The sequence below is a fragment of the Phyllobates terribilis genome, unplaced genomic scaffold, assembly GCF_046119375.1.
Source record: "Phyllobates terribilis strain yellow unplaced genomic scaffold, ASM4611937v1 Scaffold_3__8_contigs__length_932513732, whole genome shotgun sequence".
In the NCBI taxonomy this organism is placed as follows: domain Eukaryota; kingdom Metazoa; phylum Chordata; class Amphibia; order Anura; family Dendrobatidae; genus Phyllobates; species Phyllobates terribilis.
Window position 1 is genome coordinate 15061217 of NW_027362763.1, and position 22398 is coordinate 15083614.

The 22398-nt window shown below is 47.9% G+C and overlaps 1 protein-coding gene across 2 annotated transcripts; it reads right to left on the reverse strand.

The window, feature by feature from the left end:
• Positions 1–5348: 5348 nt before the first annotated feature.
• Positions 5349–17837, reverse strand: LOC141258685 (ketohexokinase-like). Of its 2 annotated transcripts, XM_073673684.1 has the most exons (7): positions 17594–17837; positions 15303–15437; positions 11026–11098; positions 7875–8021; positions 6411–6499; positions 5860–6017; positions 5349–5577 (listed from the first exon to the last, which is right to left on the reverse strand). In XM_073673684.1, exons 1-7 carry the CDS (start codon positions 17821–17823, stop codon positions 5489–5491), a joined length of 921 nt encoding a protein of 306 aa, XP_073529785.1. In that variant the 5' UTR covers positions 17824–17837; the 3' UTR covers positions 5349–5488. The 2 variants fall into 2 exon arrangements, with proteins under 2 accessions (XP_073529785.1, XP_073529786.1); XM_073673685.1 differs by lacking the exon at positions 15303–15437.
• Between the last annotated feature and the right edge of the window lie 4561 nt (positions 17838–22398).

Consider the following 22398-nt stretch of genomic DNA (forward strand, 5'->3'; position numbering starts at 1 on the left):
GTTTAAGTAAAGAAAAAAAAAGGTCAGTTACGCCCGTATAGCTTGTTTACGCTCTGCAGGAGTATTTCTTTCTGGGAGTACTACTCTGCAGGGAGATTTGATTGAATTTCAGGTATTTGTGGATTGTGGTTCAACACTTAATGTGATTGATAAAGGGTTTTTTGGAAAAACTTAAATTGGAATCCAAACCTTTGTCATCACCTATTTCTGTGGTTGCAACTGATAACACTCCCTTGAAATGTATTACTCACAAGGTTGCTGCATTTCCCCTCACTATCAATGGAGTTCACCAAGAAATTTTGGACTTGGTTGTTTTGGATAATTTACCCTCTCTGGTCGTTCTAGGATTGCCTTGGTTAAAACTGCACAATGCTTTACTGGACTGGTCTACTAATGAGATTAAGTCTTGGAGTCTGAAATGCTATGATAAATGTTGTAACGGTCACATTGCGGCTGTGGAAAAAGGGCAATTACCTGTACCTATTCAGGATTTCTGGAGTTTTTTCAGAGGAGGAGTCACAAGTTTTACCTCCTCATAGGGATTATGATTGCGCCATTGAGTTTGTTCCGGGAGCTTCTCTTCCCAAGAGTCGCTTGTTTAATCTGACTATCCCTGAAAGAAAGGTCTTGGAGGAATACATACAGACTAGCCTGGCTGCTGGTCACATTAGACCTTCTAAGTCGCCTGTGGCAGTTGGATTTTTCTTTGTTAAAAATAGGACGGGGGTTTACGTCCATGTCTGGACTTTCGTGAAATTAATAAGATTACCGTACGCAATTCTTACCCATTGCCGTTAATTCCTGACTTGTTTAACCAGTTAGAGGGGGCCAAGTGGTTCTCTAAGATTGATCTCCGGGGGGCATACAATTTGTTACTAGTGAAGGAGGGTGATGAATGGAAGACTGCTTTTAACACTCCTGTGGGTCATTTTGAGAATCTGGTGATGCCTTTTGGTCTTACCAATGCTCCTGCATTTTTTCAGAACCTTATTAATGACATCCTGAGATCTCTGATTGGTAAGAATGTGGTTATGTATTTGGATGACATTTTGATTTATTCACCAGATCTGGAGTCTCATTGGCGGAGCGTAGGTGAGGTGTTACAGTTATTGGGTGATAATTCACTCTTTGCTAAGCTGGAGAAATGTGAGTTCGCTGTGCAGAGGATTAGTTTTTTGGGCTACATTATCTCCAGCGAGGGCTTTGAGATGGACCCTGTGAAGGTTCAGGCTGTGCAGGAATGGCCTAGGCCTATTGGTTTGAAATCTATGCAGTGATTTTTGGGTTTTGCTAATTATTACAGAAAATTCATTAAGAATTTTTCTGTAATTGTTAAGCCTCTCACCGATCTCACCAGGGAAGGTGCGAATACGGCCCAGTGGACTACTGAGGCCATTGAAGCGTTTGAGTATCTCAAAGAGAGGTTCAGTTCTGCCCCTATCCTTATGCAGCCTGATGAGACCAAGCCTTTTTTGGTTGAGGTTGATGCTTCTTCGGTGGGGGTTGTCTCAGGAGAACAGGGTGGAGTACATCTCTGTGCTTTTTTTTCGAAAAAATTTTCAGAAACCGAACTGAATTATGATGTTGGAAATCGGGAGTTCCTGGCTATTAAACTCGTGTTTGAACATTGGCGTCATTTTTTGGAAGGCGCTAGATTTCCTATTCAGGTTTTCACAGATCATAAGAATCTGATCTATCTGGATGCTGCCAAGCGCTTGAATGCCCGTCAAGCTAGGTGGGCACTTTTTTTTTTCTCGGTTTAATTTTTCTGTTACTTACATTCCTGGTACTAAGAATGTTAAAGCCGATGCTTTATCTCGCAGCTTCTCTCCTACGGTCGGTGCCGAGGAGGAGGAGAGCATTTTACAGGAAGGAGTTGTGGTAGCAGCATTGGACTCCGTTTTGGAAGATGAGATTCTTAAAGCCCAGGAGAATGCCCCATCTAACACTCCTCATGGGAGGTTGTTCGTGCCTAGGACCTTTAGGAGAGATTTGTTTGTGGAGTGTCATGAGTCTCGGTTGGCAGGTCATCCAGGAGTTTCTGAGACTAAGAGACTTATCAGTCGCAGTTTTTGGTGGCCTGGATGGCAGAAGGAAGTCATCAAGTGGGTGCGTCAATGTGCTGTGTGTGCTAGGTCAAAGGCTTCACATACCCCTGCTGCGGGGTTGCTTTGCCCTCTGGAGGTTCCTAGTGCGCCTTGGACGCATCTCACAATGGATTTTATTACTGATCTTCCTGTGTCCGAGGGTTTTACTGTCATCTGGGTGGTCGTGGGCCGTTTTAGTAAGATGTGTCATTTGGTTCCATTCATTAAGTTGCCCTGCGCCAAGACACTCGCTAAGACGTTTGTTAAGGAAATTGTCAGACTCCATGGCGTTCCCACTGATATTGTTTCTGATAGAGGACCTCAGTTTGTGGCTCGCTTTTGGCGTGCTTTTTGTGACAGGTTGGGAGTCCATTTGTCATTTTCGTCTGGTTATCATCCTGAGTCTAATGGACAGACTGAAAGAAAGAACCAGGATGTTGAACAGTTTTTGCGTTGTTCTGTGGCCGACAATCAAGAGGGGTGGTCTGAGTTTCTGCCTCTCGCAGAATTTGCTCTTAACAATCATACATCCTCCTCTGCTGGGTGTTCTCCTTTTTTTTGTTGTACTGGGAGACATCCGTCTTTTGGTTCGTTCTCCAAATTGGGGTCGGCGGTGCTGGAGGAGGAGAATTTTTCCGGTGATTTGGAGAGAGTTTGGACTAATGTACATTGCAACCTTCAAGAGGCTAACAAGAAGTCCAAGAAGTATTTTGACAGGAAACGTAAAGAGGTTTTGTTTACTGTGGGTGACATGGTTTGGTTGTCCTCGAAGAACCTGCGGTTGAGGATTCCCTCTAAAAAATTGGGCTCGAAGTTTGTGGGTCCATTTAAGGTGCTTCAGATTGTTAACCCGTCTGCTGTTAGGTTGGAGGTTCCTACTTCCTGGAAGATTAATCCTGTGTTTCATGTCTCCTTGTTGAAAAAGGCTGACGTATCTGATAGGGACGCCACTGTCACAGTTCCTCCTGTGGTGGAAGACGGCAAATATGAAATTTCTCGTATTTTGAATTCTAGATGGCATAGAGGGAGATTACAGTATCTTGTCTCCTGGAAGGGTTTCGGTCCCGAAGACAACTCCTGGGAAAGGACGGATGATGTCTCTGCTCCTAGGCTTGTTAAAGCTTTCTACAGGAGGTTTCCGGATAGGCCTGGGCCTGGAGGATCCGGAGGATCCTCATAAAAGAGGGGTTACTGTTAGAACCCTCCTGTTAGTTTTTTCTATCTTATGTTTTGCGGTCATGTGACCATCTGCCCATATATTCCAGCTCCGCCCTTCTGGCTGTGCTGGACTTCAGTGTTTGACTGTTTCTCTAGCCTGGTGCTTCGGTGCCTATCTCTCTCTAGTTTGCTTGGTCCTCTGGGACCTCTAGTACTTTTTGTCAGTTTAACGTTTGCTCTGCAACAACTTCTGTTAGGAGGTGTCCCATTTTTGTCCCAGTCCTTAGTTCCTTTAGGGACCACTCCCTTTCTCTATAGGTCTCCGTTCAGACTAGCCGAGGACTAAGGCGGGTCTGTTCACAAGGAACAGGCAGCCCGCTGCAATGTAGGGATTCAGCTTAGTCTTACTGTAGGGACAGCTCTCCCCATCTTTCCTTAGTTTATGTTGCAGATCATAACACCTAAACCCTAGTCCTATCCCTAATTCTAACCTTATCCTTAGTCCTAACCCTAGTCCTATCCCTAATTCTAACCTTATCCTTAGTCCTAACCCTAGTCCTATCCCTAATTCTAACCTTATCCTTAGTCCTAACCCTGATTCTAACCTTATCCTTAGTCCTAACCCTGATTCTAACCTTATCCTTAGTCCTAGCCCTAGTCCTATCCCTAATTCTAACCTTATCCTTAGTCCTAACCCTGATTCTAACCTTATCCTTAGTCCTAACCCTGATTCTAACCTTATCCTTAGTCCTAACCCTAGTCCTATCCCTCCCTAATTCTAACTTCCTCTTTAGTCCTAAACCTAGTCCTATCCCTAATTCTAACCTTATCCTTAGTCCTAACCCTAGTCCTATCCCTAATTCTAACCTTATCCTTAGTCCTAACCCTAATTCTAACCTTATCCTTAGTCCTAACCCTAATTCTAACTTTATCCTTAGTCCTAACCCTGATTCTAACCTTATCCTTAGTCCTAACCCTAGTCCTATCCCTAATTCTAACCTTATCCTTAGTCCTAACCCTAGTCCTATCCCTAATTCTAACCTTATCCTTAGTCCTAACCCTAGTCCTATCCCTAATTCTAACCTTATCCTTAGTCCTAACCCTAGTCCTATCCCTAATTCTAACCTTATCCTTAGTCCTAACCCTAGTCCTATCCCTAATTCTAACCTTATCCTTAGTCCTAACCCTAGTCCTATCCCTAATTCTAACCTTATCCTTAGTCCTAACCCTAGTCCTATCCCTAATTCTAACCTTATCCTTAGTCCTAACCCTAGTCCTATCCCTCCCTAATTCTAACCTCCTCTTTAGTCCTAACCCGCATCTTATCCCTATTTTAAGTCCTAATGCTAGTCATAGTCCTAACCTCGGGGTTAGAAAAAGTATGTAAGCATGAAAAATTTATAATGGCATCAGAGATTATTTTTATAATAGGGGACACATTTTTATGTCTCTCCTCACACAAACATGTGATTGGAGGGGCAGGGAGCTGTGGGAGCCACAGTGCAGCCTTCATCATCTCAATTACTGCTTATGTAGAGCGCATCAGTCGAGATGAGTTTGTCATTGGCTTCTGCGCTCTGCATAGGCAGTAACCTAGATGACAAAGCTAACAATCACACAGAGCTCTCGTCTGCCTTCAGTGGACTTGACTGGCCAGTAGCCGCCATGTTTGTTGTTGGGCTCATGAACTCTTTGACTTCTCAAGTTTTATAAAGGGTAGGAGAAGTCATAGTGAATAAGTGTCATTATGATGGGACCACCCAGTGCAGCCACAAAAGTAGGAGGCATCGCAATGTAGGTGCCAGAAGGTCTTGGTGTTGCCACCACACAGACAGTTGCCACAGAAGACTCCATATCATCATCATCATCTGGTGTTGCCACCACACAGACAGTTGCCACAGAAGACTCCATATCATCATCATCATCATCTGGTGTTGCCACCACACAGACAGTTGCCACAGAAGACTCCATATCATCATCATCATCATCTGGTGTTGCCACCACACAGACAGTTGCCACAGAAGACTCCATATCATCATCATCATCATCTGGTGTTGCCACCACACAGACAGTTGCCACAGAAGACTCCATATCATCATCATCATCATCATCATCAGGAAAGAGAATTTATTAAAAACAGAGCAGTTATGTACATGTTTATTGGGGAGACGTTCAGAGCCGGGGACCTCCTTGTGTTCCAGATCTGTGACCTCATGTCCTTGTCGAAATGAAGAAACGAGGTCTCAGGAGACGATGCCATCGTAGCCCTGTATTCCACACTTCTTCCCGGCTATACGACAACCAAACGTGATGGCCTCTTGCATAGACTGACCTGAGAAGAAGGAGAGCTCGATGATATTCACATGTGGACGTTGCTGGTCGTTCATTGAGTACAGATCATGTTAAACATGGACATTGCTGACCCCCATACCACACAAAGTGCTGACCCCGCGATGTGACTGTGCACCCAGCACCATCTCAGCCCTAAATTCGGCTTTTACTCTGATTTTCCGTTTTGTGATTTTTTTGATGCATAGGGACGTTTCATGGTAACTGTGTAATATACGAACGACACGCACAACATGGCCACGTGTAAGGAGTGAAGGAGGCATACCTCTAGATAGGGCATAGATTACAGAAGCATTGAAGGTGTCTCCAGCGCCAAGGGTGTCTACAATTGTCTCTGGGGGAAAGGAAGGAGAATGGAGGACACGTCCATCTGGTCCCAAAGCGTCAGCTCCTTGTTCAGCCCAAGCACAGACCAGAAATGCCCTGCAGAAATCAAGATCACAGAGATGGGTGGGGTTCATGAGAGGGTCCATCCACCTTATAATGTCAATGCTTCCCCACAGTCAATTCTGGTTCCCAGGAAGAAAAGCTATGAAATATCTGGGCAAACATGTCTATATCATGTGTCTGACCAGAAATAAGCTGCCATAGAGGCAATGACACCGGAAAATGTCATCATTGCCACATTACATGACAGAGTACTTATATATTAGAACTAACAACTTAGAAAAAGGAGGAGATCGGCAGATCAGACCATGAGGCATCTGGAATCTAAATGCCTGTCGACACATGGATACACCGATACGACCATAAGAACAATAGACACAAGAGCTTCTTAATTACGTGAAGTCATAGAGGTTACAAATGGCGGCTCACCCATTCTTCACCCGTGGATAGAATCCTACCACAGCCTCAGATGATGAGGTAAACCCAAAATGTCTGGCAACATCTTTACTGACAAACACCTGAAGAAAACAGATATCATCACATAAAAAGACCACACAAGGGTATGAAAACCAGACAATAGTGTGAAGACCACATAAAGGTGTGGAGACCACATAAAGGTGTGGAGACCACATAAAGGTGTGGAGACGACATAAAGGTGTGGAGACCAGACAACAGTATGAAGACCACACAACAGTATGAATACCACACAATTGTATGGACACTAGACAAAGGTGTGAAGACCACATAAAGGTATGGAGACCAGACAACAGTATGAAGACCACACAATTGTATGGACACTAGACAAAGGTGTGAAGACCACACAAGGGTATGAAAACCAGACAATGGTGTGAAGACCACATAAAGGTGTGGAGACCAGACAACAGTATGAAGACCACACAATTGTATGGACACTAGACAAAGGTGTGAAGACCACACAAGGGTATGAAAACCAGACAATGGTGTGAAGACCACATAAAGGTGTGGAGACCAGACAACAGTATGAAGACCACACAATTGTATGGACACTAGACAAAGGTGTGAAGACCACACAATAGTATGGAGATCAGACAACAGTATGGTGATCACACAATGTAATGGAGACAACACAACTGTATAAAGACCACCTGATGTTAGAAAAGGGAGGATGGGTGGGATGTCAGTGATGGTAGGATGAGGGGATGTCAGTGAGTAAAGGGAGGGTGGGTTTGATATTAGTGATGGCTGGGATGACAGTTATGGGAGGATTGGGGGATGTCAGTGATGGGGGATGTCAGTGATGGGAGTATTGGGGAATATCAGTGATAGGAAGATGGGTGGGATGTCAGTGATGGAAGGATGTCAGTGATGGAAGGATGGAGGATGTCAGTTATGGGAGGATGGATGGGATGGGAGGATGTCAGTGATGGGAGGATTGGGGAATGTCAGTGATGGGGGGATTAGGGGATGTCCGTGATGTGAAGATGGGTGGGATGTCAGTGATGGGATGCCAATGATGGGATGTCAGTGATGGGAGGGATGTGAGGCAGAACTACATGTTAGTATCATATAAATTAGATTTATACGACCTGGTACCGACAGTGGAATAGAAAGAATATTGTTATATTATTAGAATATTATATTATATTATAGAATAATATTATTTGTTTTCGATATTTATCCCCAAATAAGTAAAATGTTCTACTACAGGTTGGGTGGAAGCGTGTGCAGGTATTGGATGGACCCATGAGTCAGGGGCATCAATACGACCAATTTATACAAAGAGCGGAGAGTGTCTGAACCCGCCGGATCCATGGAGGTGATCACATTCTTGCACACAGGACCATCAGCTATGAACATGCCCGGAATTAATGGGGGCCACGCTTACTGCTGGGTCGTCACCACTCTCCCTCTTACCACATCGCCATATTGGAATAATTGGTACAACTCTTCGCGCTCCTTCTCTATCTCTACGGAGACAGTGATCCGCTGGTCGGCGGGGTGGCTCTGGTTATAGGCGGTTACTCTATGGATCATCTTTATCTGCTCATCTGCATTTCGCCCCTGGAAAATGAAAGATCAAAGGTCACAAGGTTTGGCTGCCAGTCACTTCACGTCACTCTCTGATGACCAGCGCCCTCCAGCCTTTCCTCTATGATGACCAGCCTCCTCCAGCCTGTCCTCCATGATGACCAGCCCCCTCGAGCCTTTACTGCATGATGACCAGCCCCTTCCAGCTTGTCCTTCATGATGACCAGCCTTTACTCTATGATGACCAGCTCCCTCCAGCCTGTCCTCAATGATGCCCAGCCCTCTCCAGCCTTTACTCTATGATGACCAGCCTCCTCCAGCCTGTCCTCCATGATGACCAGCCCCCTCGAGCCTTTACTGCATGATGACCAGCCCCTTCCAGCTTGTCCTTCATGATGACCAGCCTTTACTCTATGATGACCAGCTCCCTCCAGCCTGTCCTCAATGATGACCAGCACCCTCCAGCCTGTCCTCCATGATGACCAGCCCCCCTCAAGCCTTTACTCCATGATGACCAGCCCCCATTAAGCCTTTACTCCATGATGACCAGCCCTCTTCAGCCTATCTTCCATGATGACCAGCCCCAATCAAGCCTTTACTCCATGATGACCAGCACCCTTCAGCCTGTCCTCCATGATGACCAGCCCCCCTCCAGCCTGTCCTCCATGATGACCAGCCCCCCTCAAGCCTTTACTCCATGACGACTAGCCCTCTTCAGCCTGTCTTCCATGATGACCAGCCCCCCTCAAGCCTTTACTCCATGATGACCAGCCCTCTTCAGCCTGTCTTCCATGATGACCAGCCCCCTCCAGCCTTTACTCCATGATGACCAGCCCTCTTCAGCCTGTCTTCCATGATGACCAGCCCCCCTCAAGCCTTTACTCCATGATGACCAGCCCCCCTGAACCCTTTACTCCATGATTACCAGCGCCCTTCAGCCTGTCCTCCATGATGACCAGCCCCCATTAAGCCTTTACTCCATGATGACCAGCCCTCTTCAGCCTATCTTCCATGATGACCAGCCCCCCTCAAGCCTTTACTCCATGATGACCAGCACCCTTCAGCCTGTCCTCCATGATGACCAGCCCCCCTCAAGCCTTTACTCCATGATGACCAGCCCTCTTCAGCCTATCTTCCATGATGACCAGCCCCCCTCAAGCCTTTACTCCATGATGACCAGCACCCTTCAGCCTGTCCTCCATGATGATTAGCCCCTTCCAGCCTTTACTCCATGATGACCAACACCCTCCAGCCTGTACTCCATGATTACCAGCACCCTCCAGCCTGTCCTCCATGATGATTAGCCCCCTCCAGCCTTTACTCCATGATAACCAGCACCCTCCAGCCTGTCCTCAATGATGTCCAGCCCTCTCCAGCCTTTACTCCAGGATGACCAGCACCCTCCAGCCTTTACTCCATGATTACCAGCGCCCTTCAGCCTGTCCTCCATGATGATTAGCACCCTCCAGCCTGTCCTCCATCATGACCAGCCCCCCTCAAGCCTTTACTCCATGACGACCAGCCCTCTTCAGCCTGTCTTCCATGATGACCAGCCCCACTCAAGCCTTTACTCCATGATGACCAGCCCCTTCCAGCTTGTCCTTCATGATGACCAGCCTTTACTCTATGATGACCAGCTCCCTCCAGCCTGTCCTCAATGATGCCCAGCCCTCTCCAGCCTTTACTCTATGATGACCAGCTCCCTCCAGCCTGTCCTCAATGATGCCCAGTGCTCTCCAGCCTTTACTCTATGACCAGCTCCCTCCAGCCTGTCCTCAATGATGACCAGCACCCTCCAGCCTGTCCTCCATGATGACCAGCCCCCCTCAAGCCTTTACTCCATGATGACCAGCCCCCATTAAGCCTTTACTCCATGATGACCAGCCCTCTTCAGCCTATCTTCCATGATGACCAGCCCCAATCAAGCCTTTACTCCATGATGACCAGCACCCTTCAGCCTGTCCTCCGTGATGACCAGCCCCCCTCCAGCCTGTCCTCCATGATGACCAGCCCCCCTCAAGCCTTTACTCCATGACGACTAGCCCTCTTCAGCCTGTCTTCCATGATGACCAGCCCCCCTCAAGCCTTTACTCCATGATGACCAGCCCTCTTCAGCCTGTCTTCCATGATGACCAGCCCCCTCCAGCCTTTACTCCATGATGACCAGCCCTCTTCAGCCTGTCTTCCATGATGACCAGCCCCCCTCAAGCCTTTACTCCATGATGACCAGCCTCCCTCAAGCCTTTACTCCATGATTACCAGTGCCCTTCAGCCTATCCTCCATGATGATTAGCCCTCTCCAGCCTGTCCTCCATGATGACCAGCACCCTCCAGCCTTTACTCCATGATGACCACCCCCCTCAAGCCTTTACTCCATGATTACCAGCGCCCTTCAGCCTGTCCTCCATGATGACCAGCCCCTTCCAGCCTTTACTCCATGATGACCAGCCCCCTCCAGCCTGTCCTCCATGATGACCAGCCCCCCTTAAGCCTTTACTCCATGATTATCAGCGCCCTTCTGCCTGTCCTCCATGATGAGCAGCCCCCCTCCAGCCTTTACTCCATGATTACCAGCGCCCTTCAGCCTGTCCTCCATGATTACCAGCGCCCTTCAGCCTGTCCTCCATGATGACCAGCCCCCCTCTAGCCTGTCCTCCATGATGACCAGCCCTCTTCAGCCTGTCCTCCATGATGACCAGCCCCTTCCAGCCTGTCCTCCATGATGACCAGCCCTCTTCAGCCTTTACTCCATGATGACCAGCACCCTCCAGCCTTTACTCCATGATTACCAGCACCCTCCAGCCTTTACTCCATGATGACCAGCCCTCTTCAGCCTGTCCTCCATGATGACCAGCCCCCCTCCAGCCTGTCCTCCATGATGACCAGCCCTCTTCAGCCTGTCCTCCATGATGACCAGCCCCCCTCCATGATGACCAGCCCTCTTCAGCCTGTCCTCCATGATGACCAGCCCCCTCCAGCCTCAACACTCCTCTATGTATGAAGGTGACTGATACATACATTTTTCTTCATCTCTTACCTCCCAGTGAATCCACTTATATTGTTCCAGATCTACTTTCTGGAAGTCCTCCGCGGTCACATCAGGAAGATTCCTGTCATTGGGGATAGTACAGACTGTAAGTCCACAATCTCTGAGCGCCTCATGTAATAATACATAGAAGCGGAATACTTAATCATAGAAGCGCATGCAGTAATTCGATAGTGCGTCATTATACAAGGGCATCTGATGACAGAAGGGCAAGTAATCATTACGTCTGGTAGATCCTGAGCCGGGCGCAGCATCCTCCTCCTGACAGCACTCACTACTATTAGCATATCAGGCTGCCCAGCCTTATAGGCTGGCTCAGGTGGTGGATGTCCGCCGAGTGTTCAGGTAGTTGTTGCACAAGGTGCTATTGTTGACTGCCTTTTCTGTGTCTATTGGTGCTATATGACGAGCCCAGCTCTGCTACATCGCTGGGTAATGTGCTACACTGCTGGCTAGATCAGCCTTGGACTCTGTGACAAACTCAGCTCTAATATATTGCTGAGGTAACTCTGTTGTTCCAGCTCTGCAACAGACTCTGGGACAAACCCAGCTCTGCTACGACTGACACTTTGCTGGATGACTGCTCTTTGTTGTTCACTTTGCTGCTCAGCTTCTTCTCTGCGGAGTTCACCCTGCTTTGTTGCCAGCTCTATCTTTACACCTCCTCTGCAGTACGGCTCTGCTTCCCCGGTTCCTGATCGAGAGTCTCCTCTGCTTCTTAGTGGATGACATCTGTCGCTGTAATCACAACTCTGCTCCATCGGCTCCTGTGGTTCCTGTCTGCTCTTCCTGGTGACATTCCTCCATTACACCCTCCGCTGTTCCATCTGGACCACGGGCCGAGGACCCACCTGACCAGGTGAGACGTAACATAGCACACGAGACAACGCAAGAGAAATAACCCAAAAATGGAAAGTTACAGTTCAAACATCCGACTTTACAGACACAACATTACAGTACAGAGCCGGGCTGACTCCGCAAACTGCTATTTAGTTTTCCCCATGATCCTTGATGTGCAAGTCATCCGGGAGATGTCACTCGGCTTTAGGATGGAGGATGTACCAGTCTGCGAATCACTGATCTCCATATTGTGATTTCTCATCCTTCATGGTTTCTGCTGAAGGTCACAATGGATGAGCGGATGATATACCTGTACTCCATGTACCCAGAGTGCCGCTACCTGTACTCCATGTACCCAGAGTGCTGCTACCTGTACTCCATGTACCCAGAGTGCTGCTACCTGTACTCCATGTACCCAGAGTGCCGCTACCTGTACTCCATGTACCCAGAGTGCCGCTACCTGTACTCCATGTACCCAGAGTGCCGCTACCTGTACTCCATGTATCCAGAGTGACGCTACCTGTACTCCATGTACCCAGAGTGCCGCTACCTGTACTCCACATACCCAGAGTGCCGCCACCTGTCCTCCGTGTCTCCAGAGCGTCGCCACCTGTCCTCCGTGTCTCCAGAGCGTCGCCACCTGTCCTCCGTGTCTCCAGAGCGTCGCCACCTGTCCTCCGTGTCTCCAGAGCGTCGCCACCTGTCCTCCGTGTCTCCAGAGCGTCGCCACCTGTCCTCCGTGTCTCCAGAGCGTCGCCACCTGTCCTCCGTGTCTCCACCTGTCCTCCGTGTCTCCAGAGCGTCGCCATCTGTCCTCCGTGTCTCCAGAGCGTCGCCATCTGTCCTCCGTGTCTCCAGAGCGTCGCCATCTGTCCTCCGTGTCTCCAGAGCGTCGCCATCTGTCCTCCGTGTCTCCAGAGCGTCGCCATCTGTCCTCCGTGTCTCCAGAGCGTCGCCATCTGTCCTCCGTGTCTCCAGAGCGTCGCCATCTGTCCTCCGCGTCTCCAGAGCGTCGCCATCTGTCCTCCGCGTCTCCAGAGCGTCGCCATCTGTCCTTCGCGTCTCCAGAGCGTCGCCATCTGTCCTCCGCGTCTCCAGAGCGTCGCCATCTGTCCTCCGCGTCTCCAGAGCGTCGCCATCTGTCCTCCGTGTCTCCAGAGCGTCGCCATCAGTCCTCCGTGTCTCCAGAGCGTCGCCATCTGTCCTCCGTGTCTCCAGAGAGTCGCCATCTGTCCTCCGTGTCTCCAGAGCGTCGCCATCTGTCCTCCGTGTCTCCAGAGCGTCGCCATCTGTCCTCCATGTCTCCAGAGCGTCGCCATCTGTCCTCCGTGTCTCTAGAGCGTCGCCATCTGTCCTCCGTGTCTCCAGAGCATCGCCATCTGTCCTCCATGTCTCCAGAGCATTGAAATCTGTCCTCCGTGTCTCCAGAGCGTCGCCATCTGTCCTCCGTGTCTCCAGAGCGTCGCCATCTGTCCTCCGTGTCTCCAGAACGTCGCCATCTGTCCTCCGTGTCTCCAGAGCGTCGCCATCTGTCCTCCGTGTCTCCAGAGCGTCGCCATCTGTCCTCCGTGTCTCCAGAACGTCGCCATCTGTCTTCCGTGTCTCCAGAGCTTCGCTATCTTTACTGTGTCTGCAGATCGCCGCCATCTTTCCTCCGTGTCAGCAGAGCATCGCTATCTGTCCTCTGGCTATCCAGAGCATCGTTATCTGTCCTCCGTATCTCCAGAGCACGGCCATCTATACGTGGTGCTCCCAGAATCCCGGTATTTGTACTTTGTGCCTATCTGTAAAGACACGTTGCTTCTGCCATGTTGTGTCTTTCCACAGAACATCCTGGTGCCAGCTCTTCTCCCGGACGTCCACATGATGAAAAATGTCATTCAGTGGACCAGGCCTTCTTCCATTGCTCCATGGTTCAGTTCAGCCGTCATCTCCCCTCACACATGACCCTCGTCAGGTCACTGATTTTACTTTCTTGAACCATTTTTCGTAGTTACTAAACTCTAGCACACTGGCAGCAGCCTCCAAAAGACCACTGTATACCGGGAACACCCCACAAAACCCACCATATACCGGGAACCCAACATGAGTCCTCCTGTAATCCGGAAACACCCAACTAGACCTGTCAAATATCAGGAGCACCCCACAAGACCCACTGTATACTGGAAGCACCTCACAAGACCTATTGTATACTGGAAGCAATCCACAAGACCCACTGTATACTGGAAGCACCCCACAAGACCCATTGCATACTGGGAGCACCACACAGGAACCAATGTATACTGGGAGCACCCCACAAGACCTGCCGTATACTGGGAACACCCCATAATACCTACCATATACCAAGAACACCCCACAACACCTGTCGTATACTGGGAACACCCCACAAGACCTGCCGCATACTGGGAACACCCCACAAGACCTGCCGTATAGCAGGAACACCCCACAAGACCTGCCGTATAGCAGGAACACCCCACAAGACCTGCCGTATAGCAGGAACACCCCACAAGACCTGCCGTATAGCAGGAACACCCCACAAGACCTTTTGTATACCAGGAACACTCCACAAGACCTGCCGTATAGCAGGAATACTCCACAAGACCTGGAACACCTCACAAGACCCTCCATATACCGGGAACTCGTCCACAAGACCCGCCGTATACCGGGAACTCGTCCACAAGACCCGCCGTATACCGGGAACGTTCCACTAGACCCGTCATATACCAGGAGCCCCCATAAGACCTGACGGATACCAGGAACAACCCATAAGACCTGCCGTATACTGGGAACACCCCACAAGACCTGCCCTAAAGCAGGAACAATCCACAAGACCCTCCGTGTAGCAGGAACAACCCCCAAGACCTGTCATATAACAGGAACACCCCATAAGACCTGCTGTATATCGGTAACATTCCACAAAAGCCGCTGTATATTGGGATCACCACACAAGATTTGCCGTATTCTGGGAATACCCCAAAAAACCAGGAAGAAGACACGCTATATATTGAGAACACCCCAAAAGACCTGCCGTATACCAGGAACACCCCACAAGACCTGCCATATATCGGTAACACGACAAGATCTGCCGTATACAGGGAACACCCCCAAAAAACCCGCCATATCATATACCGGCAACACCCCACAAAATCTGCCGTATACCAGGAACAACCCACAAAACAAGCCATATACTGGGAATACCTCACAAGATTTGCCGAGAACAGTCCAAAATCACAATTTGCCCTTTATCCTTTATCGTTTCTGCTTCCGATATATCAAGCTCAGGAACGGACTGCTCGCTGCGGACAGTAAATCTCCCCCAACTCCGGCAGGTGTCAGTGACAATCACTCTCCTAGATTAACCGATAAGACTCAGAGATTTCTAGTCCCCTGTGATTTCGGGGGGTCAGTATAGCGCCTCTGTTCCTTACGTGTCATACAGTGTGACGGTCCGACTGCCATTGTTGATGTTTACCAGGCAGCAAGCGCAAGGAGTGTCGCCCCAGGTCTGCCAGCTCACCCGCGAGGCCTCAATGCTCCTCCTGGAGAAATCTGACATGATGAAGCTATGGAGTAGCAGGGGAAGAAGGGATTAGACAGAGGAGCGGTACTGTGCCGAGGACAGAGGAGCGGTACTGTGCCGAGGACAGAGGAGCGGTACTCTGCCGAGGACAGAGGAGCGGTACTGTGCCGAGGACAGAGGAGCGGGACTGTGCCGAGGACAGAGGAGCGGGACTGTGCCGAGGACAGAGGAGCGGGACTGTGCCGAGGACAGAGGAGCGGGACTGTGCCGAGGACAGAGGAGCGGGACTGTGCCGAGGACAGAGGAGCGGGACTGTGCCGAGGACAGAGGAGCGGGACTGTGCCGAGGACAGAGGAGCAGGACTGTGCCGAGGACAGAGGAGCGGGACTGTGCCGAGGACAGAGGAGCGGGACTGTGCCGAGGACAGAGGAGCGGGACTGTGCTGAGGACAGAGGAGCGGGACTGTGCCGAGGACAGAGGAGTGGGACTGAGCCGAGGACAGAGGAGTGGTACTGTGCTGAGGACAGAGGAGCGGTACTGTGCTGAGGACAGAGGAGTGGGACTGTGCTGAGGACAGAGGAGTGGGACTGTGCCGAGGACAGAGGAGTGGGACTGTGCCGAGGACAGAGGAGTGGTACTGTGCTGAGGACAGAGGAGTGGTACTGTGCTGAGGACAGAGGAGTGGGACTGTGCTGAGGACAGAGGAGTGGTACTGTGCTGAGGACAGAGGAGTGGGACTGAGCCGAGGACAGAGGAGTGGTACTGTGCTGACGAGTGGTACTGTGCCGAGGACAGAGGAGCGGTACTGTGCTGAGGACAGAGGAGTGGGACTGTGCTGAGGACAGAGGAGCGGTACTGTGCTGACGAGTGGTACTGTGCCGAGGACAGAGGAGCGGTACTGTGCTGAGGACAGAGGAGCGGGACTGTGCTGACAGCACTGGTTTCCTGAGATGCAGGAATAGAGGAGAGTCGGACATGTACTGCAGTTCTATAATGCACCATTTTGGATCTGCAGAGGACACTGACCGGCCCCCGCACAATCACACTTCTGTATTCATTGGGCCACCACACACCAGACTGAAGCCGCATCCCCAGCAGAACATTACAACACATAGCACCCCACGCGGCTCTGCACCCCACGCTGCTCTGCACCCCACACGGCTCTGCACGCCACACGGCTCTGCACCCCACACGGCTCTGCACCCCACACGGCTCTGCACGCCACACTGCTCTGCACCCCACGCGGCTCTGCACCCCACGCTGCTCTGCACCCCACGCGGCTCTGCACCCCACGCTGCTCTGCACCCCACACGGCTCTGCACCCCACACGGCTCTGCACCCCACGCGGCTCTGCACCCCACGCTGCTCTGCACCCCACACGGCTCTGCACGCCACACTGCTCTGCACTCCACACGGCTCTGCACGCCACACGGCTCTGCACCCCACACGGCTCTGCACCCCACGCGGCTCTGCACGCCACGCGGCTCTGCACCCCACGCGGCTCTGCACCCCGCGCTGCTCTGCACCCCACACGGCTCTGCACGCCACACGGCTCTGCACCCCACACTGCTCTGCACCCCACGCGGCTCTGCACCCCGCGCTGCTCTGCACCCCACGCTGCTCTGCACCCCACGCGGCTCTGCACCCTACGCGGCTCTGCACCCCACACTGCTCTGCACCCCACGTCGCTCTGCACCTCACGCGGCTCAGCACTCCATGCTGCTCTGCACCCCACGCGGCTCTGCACCCCACGCGGCTCTGCACCCCACACTGCTCAGCACTCCATGCTGCTCTGCACCTCACGCGGCTCTGCACCCCACGCGGCTCTGCACCTCACGCTGCTCTGCACCCCACGCTGCTCTGCACCCCACGCGGCTCTGCACCCCACGCGGCTCTGCACCCCACGCGGCTCTGCACCCCACGCTGCTCTGCACCTCACGCTGCTCTGCACCCCACGCGGCTCTGCACCCCACGCGGCTCTGCACCCCACACTGCTCTGCACCCCACGCGGCTCTGCACCTCACGCGGCTCTGCACCCCACGCGGCTCTGCACCCCACGCGGCTCTGCACCCCACGTCGCTCTGCACCCCACGCCGCTCTGCACCCCACACTGCTCTGCACCCCACACTGCTCTGCACCCCACGCGGCTCTGCACCCCACGTCGCTCTGCAGGCTCCCACCAACCACTGTGACACAAACCTGTTCCTGTGAAGGATGGTGCGGCTCCCATTGGTAATGTTGCTGATGACTATGGAAGCCGGGAAGGATGAACCAGGATGAGACACAACATGTCGGACGTCTATGCCGTAGCTGGTCAGACTGTCCACTGTAAAACTGTGCGGGAGGGGGCAGAGGCAAAGAGCGGGGGCAATTAATGACAGAGAAGAGGCATCAGGATCACACAGAACAGGAGGCAGATTATCTATCATCTGGATCACCGGGATTACACGCCGGCCGGATGAATTACCAGAAATAAAGAAAAAAATAACACTGCCCCCATAGGAAAACCAAGAGAAAATGTGGAGTGCGCACAGATGATATAATACTATACGGGTGTAATAGAAGTGGAGACGTCCTGGATTATATAATACTATACGGGTGTAATAGAAGTGTAGACGTCCTGGATTATATAATACTATACGGGTGTAATAGAAGTGTAGACGTTCTGGATTATATAATACTATACGGGTGTAATAGAAGTGTAGACGTCCTGGATTATATAATACTATACGGGTGTAATAGAAGTGTAGACGTTCTGGATTATATAATACTATACGGGTGTAATAGAAGTGTAGACGTCCTGGATTATATAATACTATACGGGTGTAATAGAAGTGTAGACGTTCTGGATTATATAATACTATACAGGTGTAATAGAAGTGTAGACGTTCTGGATTATATAATACTATACGGGTGTAATAGAAGTGTAGACGTTCTGGATTATATAATACTATACGGGTGTAATAGAAGTGTAGACGTTCTGGATTATATAATACTATACGGGTGTAATAGAAGTGTAGACGTTCTGGATTATATAATACTATACGGGTGTAATAGAAGTGTAGACGTTCTGGATTATATAATACTATACGGGTGTAATAGAAGTGTAGACGTCCTGGATTATATAATACTATACGGGTGTAATAGAAGTGTAGACGTCCTGGATTATATAATACTATACGGGTGTAATAGAAGTGTAGACGTCCTGGATTATATAATACTATACGGGTGTAATAGAAGTGTAGACGTTCTGGATTATATAATACTATACGGGTGTAATAGAAGTGTAGACGTCCTGGATTATATAATACTATACGGGTGTGATAGAAGTGTAGACGTTCTGGATTATATAATACTATACAGGTGTGATAGAAGTGTAGACGTTCTGGATTATATAATACTATACGGGTGTAATAGAAGTGTAGACGTCCTGGATTATATAATACTATACGGGTGTAATAGAAGTGTAGACGTCCTGGATTATATAATACTATACAGGTGTGATAGAAGTGTAGACGTTCTGGATTATATAATACTATACAGGTGTAATAGAAGTGTAGACGTTCTGGATTATATAATACTATACGGGTGTAATAGAAGTGTAGACGTCCTGGATTATATAATACTATACGGGTGTAATAGAAGTGTAGACGTTCTGGATTATATAATACTATACAGGTGTAATAGAAGTGTAGACGTTCTGGATTATATAATACTATACGGGTGTAATAGAAGTGTAGACGTTCTGGATTATATAATACTATACGGGTGTAATAGAAGTGTAGACGTTCTGGATTATATAATACTATACGGGTGTAATAGAAGTGTAGACGTTCTGGATTATATAATACTATACGGGTGTAATAGAAGTGTAGACGTTCTGGATTATATAATACTATACGGGTGTAATAGAAGTGTAGACGTCCTGGATTATATAATACTATACGGGTGTAATAGAAGTGTAGACGTCCTGGATTATATAATACTATACGGGTGTAATAGAAGTGTAGACGTCCTGGATTATATAATACTATACGGGTGTAATAGAAGTGTAGACGTTCTGGATTATATAATACTATACGGGTGTGATAGAAGTGTAGACGTTCTGGATTATATAATACTATACGGGTGTCATAGAAGTGTAGACGTCCTGGATTATATAATACTATACAGGTGTAATAGAAGTGTAGACGTTCTGGATTATATAATACTATACGGGTGTAATAGAAGTGTAGACGTCCTGGATTATATAATACTATACGGGTGTAATAGAAGTGTAGACGTTCTGGATTATATAATACTATACGGGTGTAATAAAAGTGTAGACGTCCTGGATTATATAATACTATACGGGTGTGATAGAAGTGTAGACGTCCTGGATTATATAATACTATACGGGTGTAATAGAAGTGTAGACGTCCTGGATTATATAATACTATACGGGTGTAATAGAAGTGTAGACGTTCTGGATTATATAATACTATACGGGTGTGATAGAAGTGTAGACGTCCTGGATTATATAATACTATACGGGTGTAATAGAAGTGTAGACGTCCTGGATTATATAATACTATACGGGTGTAATAGAAGTGTAGACGTCCTGGATTATATAATACTATACGGGTGTAATAGAAGTGTAGACGTTCTGGATTATATAATACTATACGGGTGTAATAGAAGTGTAGACGTCCTGGATTATATAATACTATACGGGTGTAATAGAAGTGTAGACGTCCTGGATTATATAATACTATACGGGTGTAATAGAAGTGTAGACGTTCTGGATTATATAATACTATACGGGTGTGATAGAAGTGTAGACGTTCTGGATTATATAATACTATACGGGTGTAATAGAAGTGTAGACGTTCTGGATTATATAATACTATACAGGTGTAATAGAAGTGTAGACGTCCTGGATTATATAATACTATACGGGTGTAATAGAAGTGTAGACGTTCTGGATTATATAATACTATACGGGTGTGATAGAAGTGTAGACGTCCTGGATTATATAATACTATACGGGTGTAATAGAAGTGTAGACGTCCTGGATTATATAATACTATACGGGTGTAATAGAAGTGTAGACGTCCTGGATTATATAATACTATACGGGTGTAATAGAAGTGTAGACGTTCTGGATTATATAATACTATACGGGTGTAATAGAAGTGTAGACGTTCTGGATTATATAATACTATACGGGTGTAATAGAAGTGTAGACGTTCTGGATTATATAATACTATACAGGTGTAATAGAAGTGTAGACGTTCTGGATTATATAATACTATACGGGTGTGATAGAAGTGTAGACGTCCTGGATTATATAATACTATACGGGTGTAATAGAAGTGTAGACGTTCTGGATTATATAATACTATACGGGTGTGATAGAAGTGTAGACGTTCTGGATTATATAATACTATACGGGTGTGATAGAAGTGTAGACGTCCTGGATTATATAATACTATACGGGTGTAATAGAAGTGTAGACGTCCTGCATTATATAATACTATACGGGTGTAATAGAAGTGTAGACGTCCTGGATTATATAATACTATACGGGTGTAATAGAAGTGTAGACGTCCTGGATTATATAATACTATACGGGTGTAATAGAAGTGTAGACGTCCTGGATTATATAATACTATACGGGTGTAATAGAAGTGTAGACGTCCTGGATTATATAATACTATACGGTTGTAATAGAAGTGTAGACGTCCTGGATTATATAATACTATACAGGTGTAATAGAAGTGTAGACGTCCTGGATTATATAATACTATACGGGTGTAATAGAAGTGTAGACGTCCTGGATTATATAATACTATACGGGTGTAATAGAAGTGTAGACGTCCTGGATTATATAATACTATACAGGTGTAATAGAAGTGTAGACGTTCTGGATTATATAATACTATACGGGTGTGATAGAAGTGTAGACGTCCTGGATTATATAATACTATACGGGTGTAATAGAAGTGTAGACGTTCTGGGTTATATAATACTATACGGGTGTAATAGAAGTGTAGACGTTCTGGATTATATAATACTATACGGGTGTAATAGAAGTGTAGACGTTCTGGATTATATAATACTATACGGGCGTAATAGAAGTGTAGACGTTCTGGATTATAGAAGTGTAGACGTCCTGGATTATATAATACTATACGGGTGTAATAGAAGTGTAGACGTTCTGGATTATAGAAGTGTAGACGTCCTGGATTATATAATACTATACGGGTGTAATAGAAGTGTAGACGTTCTGGATTATAGAAGTGTAGACGTCCTGGATTATATAATACTATACGGGCGTAATAGAAGTGTAGACGTTCTGGATTATATAATACTATACGGGTGTAATAGAAGTGTAGACGTTCTGGATTATATAATACTATACGGGCGTAATAGAAGTGTAGACGTTCTGGATTATATAATACTATACGGGTGTAATAGAAGTGTAGACGTTCTGGATTATATAATACTATACGGGTGTAATAGAAGTGTAGACGTCCTGGATTATATAATACTATACGGGTGTAATAGAACTGTAGACGTCCTGGATTATATAATACTATACGGGCGTAATAGAAGTGTAGACGTTCTGGATTATAGAAGTGTAGACGTCCTGGATTATATAATACTATACGGGCGTAATAGAAGTGTAAACGTTCTGGATTATAGAAGTGTAGACGTCCTGGATTATATAATACTATACGGGTGTAATAGAAGTGTAGACGTTCTGGATTATAGAAGTGTAGACGTCCTGGATTATATAATACTATACGGGCGTAATAGAAGTGTAGACGTTCTGGATTATATAATACTATACGGGCGTAATAGAAGTGTAGACGTTCTGGATTATATAATACTATACGGGTGTAAAAGAAGTGTAGACGTCCTGGATTATAGAAGTGTAGACGTCCTGGATTATATAATACTATACGGGTGTAATAGAAGTGTAGACGTTCTGGATTATAGAAGTGTAGACGTCCTGGATT